Source organism: Rhagoletis pomonella, unplaced genomic scaffold (genome assembly GCF_013731165.1).
Source record: "Rhagoletis pomonella isolate Grant_MI unplaced genomic scaffold, Rhpom_1.0 Rhpom_scaffold_00001, whole genome shotgun sequence".
Lineage (NCBI taxonomy): Eukaryota > Metazoa > Arthropoda > Insecta > Diptera > Tephritidae > Rhagoletis > Rhagoletis pomonella.
Genome location: NW_023458555.1, coordinates 16,618,415 through 16,623,158, shown reverse-complemented (window position 1 = coordinate 16,623,158; position 4,744 = coordinate 16,618,415). Strand labels below are relative to the sequence as shown.

The 4,744-nt window shown below is 38.5% G+C and overlaps 1 protein-coding gene across 1 annotated transcript; it reads left to right on the top strand.

Annotated features, from left to right (window-relative positions):
- Positions 1 to 4,224: 4,224 nt before the first annotated feature.
- LOC118737856 (protein HGH1 homolog) lies at positions 4,225 to 4,723 on the top strand. Its single transcript, XM_036468688.1, has 2 exons — positions 4,225 to 4,449; positions 4,506 to 4,723. The coding sequence occupies exons 1-2, from the start codon at positions 4,332 to 4,334 to the stop codon at positions 4,721 to 4,723; spliced, it is 336 nt and encodes a 111-aa protein (XP_036324581.1). The 5' UTR covers positions 4,225 to 4,331.
- Positions 4,724 to 4,744: the final 21 nt, after the last annotated feature.

Here is a 4,744-nt window from a genome sequence, read left to right as displayed (position 1 = left end):
CGTTGTGAGTATGGTTCAGACTTGGCATATGCACTTGTCCATACATACATATATATGTATGTATGCATGTCGGTAGTTATTTTGCCGGTTGTTGTTGTTTTTCTCAGTACTGCTCGTCGCCATATTTAAGTATTTCGGTTATTTATTGGCGTTGCAATGCTCTGTTATAACTGCATAAATATGTACTGTATATACATACGTACAAGTGGGTGTGTAGTTTGTATTTTATTTTTAGATTTCTTACTCTTCGAGCTTCAATCAATTTATTATCATTAGCGCTGCCGAATGAAGGAAACCACTTCTGCTGCCACGGCTGAGTTTCTCTTCATCTTAGCAATCTCCGCAGCATCTCCTTTATCATTTTGCTGGTTAATATTGTTCAAGATTTTTATTGGAAGCACCTTAATTAGCCATTGGTAATCAAATTTCGTGCATTATAAGCGCAAACAACTTATAAACAACAAAAATAAAAATAAAATCACTCGAATGTTAAAGAAAATCAAAAGAAGTTAAGTCAGTGAAGAGTCATTAATTACTTGCTGTCATTGGGTCGTGCTTTGATTTTTGGTAAAAATTAAGCTAAACACGCTGGTTAATATTCTATAATGGTTTTATGGAATTGGAAAACTTTTGAGCTTTATAGGGCTTTCGCACGAGGCGATTTTTCAGGCACCGTTTGAATGGCTAAAAATAGTTGCGATCCCGTACGAGTCCGGACTAGTCAGAAATAGTCAGAATCAGTCAGATTTTACTGGAAATCGATACCGTACTCGGTTCTCTGACTATTGAGAGGACAAAAAAAGATAGTAAATACGGTTCTCTCTCTGTCAGAAGTTACCAGTTTCAGTCCGAGAATTTTTTGCTGGTAAATTCTGGTAAATGTGTCAAACGATCAGCTGTAGTGTGTTTGGCAACCAAATTGTAAGCAAAAGAAAAGTGCACTCTGTTAATTCATGTTGAAAAGTATTTAATTACTTGTTTAAGTGGATTCTAATGAATTTGAAAGTGTTTTTGGTTATTTACATGTGTGAGCTGAGTGTGTTTAAATGCAAAATAAGCAAACATTTACAACCAAAATTTGGAGGTTATGTTGAAGTTGACAGAAGTTACCATTTTTCACTAGAAAGCGATCCCGTACTTTTCAATGTTACTCTCTCGCTCGGAGTGAATTTTTATTTTTTGACAGTTTTACTAGTCCGAGTCCGAGGAATACGGGATTGCACCTAATATCAAAATATAAAAAAATATAAAAATATTCGCCCTAAACAGGTTCAACTTTGCATTCTACTTTTGGTTGAACAGCCTTTCAACTAATCGCTCTCAACAAAGTTGTCGCCAGCACACATTTAGCCATTCAACTTTTTTTCGTGCAACCCTGCGTGAGTTGAACGCAAAATCGCCGCGTGCGAACACCTTTTTATTGTTTAACAAAATCGGGTAATAAATATCTTTTACCAATGAACTTGTCGTTTATAATTAGGCATACGAATTTCGATACGATACCATATCGATACTTTTAGTATTGATACCGATATATTCTACTCGATAGCTTTAAAACGGTATTTTTTATAATCGAGTACCAGAAACCTAGTACCGTATCGAATGTCATAAACTCACATAACGAGGATAATGTTATTACCAAATCTTGCCGATATAAATTGCGCTTTAAGTAGTGGATATTTGTACTATAGTTAAGATTGCATGTGGTGGGACTTGAACCCGCGGCGCTTCCACTTTATATTAGTATTTGGCCTAGCTTCTCCTCCGATTTGTCGCGTACGCCTTAATGTTATGGCACAAAGGGTATCCCTACAGTTTTATGTATTAATTGGTTCCCCGATATTTTTAAAGCTATACTTTCGATACTTTCGGTTCGATATCGTGTGCCTACTTATCATTATTTAAGAATATAAAGGAGAAACAAAGTGATTAAATTATTTGTCGTTGAAGAGTTGATACCTGCATACACATTTATATATTTATGTACCCGACTGTTGCGTCCTCGTTCGTGTAGTCTGGTCAAAGGGAGAAACCCAGGTGAGAGATACGGTAAATAATAGAAGATGACCCACGGGTTACGGCATAAAGATAGAGATATTCGGTAGGATCACTCGGACTTATTGAGCATTAACTCCACATTCTTTTCAGACCGTCTGAAACTACTTTTTCGTGGACAGGAAGGGGAAGAGAGAAGCAGTTTACTCCAGAAATTTCATACGCCGACAAATTGAGTATGACTACGGTCTGAAACACACATATAACGCACGTTTAATAATACAACGAAGTATTTCAAAATTTCAATTTTGTGGGAAAACACAATCAAAGTTTTATCAATTCATAAAGTTGGTATACAAAAAGATAGATTTGCACATATTTTCTAACATGCCACATCTACTTCAACTTCCATGAGACGGCGCACAAATTATGTGGAATATTTGTGGCTGGGCGGAAACTCCACTCCAAACACTACACAATATCAGCCAAATTTCCGCGAACGCTTCTACGGAAGGGAAGAATGATAAGGCTAAGGCCTAGGACAACCGAATGCCCCGAATCAGGTGCACCTCAGGTTAACCTTCGCCAGCTCAAAATAGTCGGTTGGACTTCGAGCATGATTTATGAAGAAATTAAGACTGTAACTTCTTCTCTCACATGAGCAAGGTATGGTCAACAGGAGGTGACTGTCCAATCAGACAAAGCGCGACGACAGAGTCGAAATCTCTTGGGGCGTTCGCGCCACGTCGGACCTGGAGCGATGCGCGAGCTATTTTACCAACACCTTGTGTGCGTCTTGTTTTTACCAGGGGTGAAGTTCGGATAACCTTCAGGAAGGCGAAGCCTCCAAAGCCATCGGACCGATGGGAGCAGACTACCTTACCAAGGTCCTTAACGTATGCATGCTCATGCTCATCATTCCGGATATCTGGAAAATGGGGAGGGTGGTCCCACTGCTCAAACCGGGGAAACCGTCCAACTTGGGAGTGTCTTATCGTCCGATGACTCTCCTTTCCCTGATAGTGAAGACACTTGAGGCTTTGCTACTCCCGCAGTATACGAACCACCTGACCCCAACGAGGCATTTGCATAGTTTCCGTAAAGTGCACAGTACAACAACTGCACTTAACGCCATTAACACTCAGATAACACATGGCCTTAACCGAAATCGCCCCTGTGAGAGAACATTCCAAGTAGCGTTGACACCGTCAGTCACTCCACGCTACTAGAAGACATTGATGCTTCCTCTCTCCCACAGGGACTTAAATGGTGGTCGGCGAATTATCTGAGTGGTCGACATTCGTCAGTCATTTTCTGAGACAAGACCAGCAAACCGAAAATTAAACAGGGGGTTGTTGTTGTTGTTGAAGCAGCATACAAATTCCCCAAAGACTTTTTGGGGAGTGTTGCTGGAGTGACAGTTCTTAGCCAGATATAAATCTGGGTCATATCGGTTACGTAGACCCGACTGTCGTGGGAACAGGGGGTCACACAGGATGGTGTCCTTTCCCCTCTGCTGTTTAATTTTTTCAGATGAAATCTCCATCAAGCACCAGAGGTAGTCGCGACTGTCTTTTGTGCTGACGATTGTTCGATAATGGCGTCTGGGAATTGATCTAGGGTTTGCGTCGCAGTGCAACATTTTCAACTTTCTTTTAATTTGTAGTAGTTTTTAATTATATCAGACAACTTATTTCATTTTGATTATACCTTATTTCAAAAGTCTGCTACGAAAACTCTACAATTATGCACATTACTGACTTTTGTTTTCGTCCCTAAAAGAAAAACGAGGTCCCAAAGACTCTCTTGTAATGAAAGGGTAAATGTTGCACAATATATTTTTTAAATTTGCAAAGTTCAAAACGTAAGCAACGTTTTTAAATAAATATGAAATGCAACCCTGTGTTTCATTTATTCAGCACATATTCAGCCACTGTACAGCTGTTGATGATAAACAGCTGATCAATTGAATTTGTTCGATAGTGTTGCGTACTCAAAAGTATTGGCCAAAAGTTATACCCCGGTATATTTTAACATAATAGCGTATATATAACAAAATTTAAATATATTTATTAGATTCGATTTAAAACAAATAAAATGTGATGTGATAAGATAGGTTAATAATTATTGTTAAATAGTAAATAGTGCAAAAATTTGATACAGTTGTACCTTGAGCTTTGTGTTTTACACCCGAAAATGGGAAATTTTCGAAAGTAAACAACACTGGCATTGTTTATGTTTTTTGTGATAATTCGCCGCGTGCTCATTTTTGCGCTAGTATTTCCAAATTTTATAATAAATAAATAAAAAAGCATTTTGTATTTTGCAAATTTAAAATGGCAAATGCTGAAACCAGTGAAGATGCTCACACTGCCACTATCAAGGAGTTAATAACATTTATGCATCCCACACAAAGGCTGGATTTGAAAGCGGTAGCATTGACACATGTGCTCTGTAGGTAAACATATTCCTTTTTCTATATCTAAAACTGACCTTTCGTTAACTAATAGCTTTGACTGGTTCTGAAGAGGGCAAGAAAGCCATCTTGACACTGGATGATGTGCTAGTAGCGCTTTTCAATCTCACAAACGATGACAATCATACCGTGGCCAAGGATGCCATATTGAGCCTTATCAATCTGTCTGCGGAAGGAGAGGGCGCTATACGAGTGTATGAAACTGCAAAGTCGCTTATTCCAGTACGAAGATACTTCTATATTTTTGCTTGACCCTACATATTCTATATTTAA

What these genes read in the sequence shown, in the direction of transcription:
- LOC118737856 (XM_036468688.1), top strand. Translation starts at nt 4,332, where the DNA reads ATGGCAAATGCTGAAACCAGTGAAGATGCTCACACTGCCACTATCAAG. An exon ending in AGCATTGACACATGTGCTCT is followed by an intron (nt 4,450 to 4,505) that starts GTAGGTAAACAT and finishes GTTAACTAATAG; the next exon opens with CTTTGACTGGTTCTGAAGAG.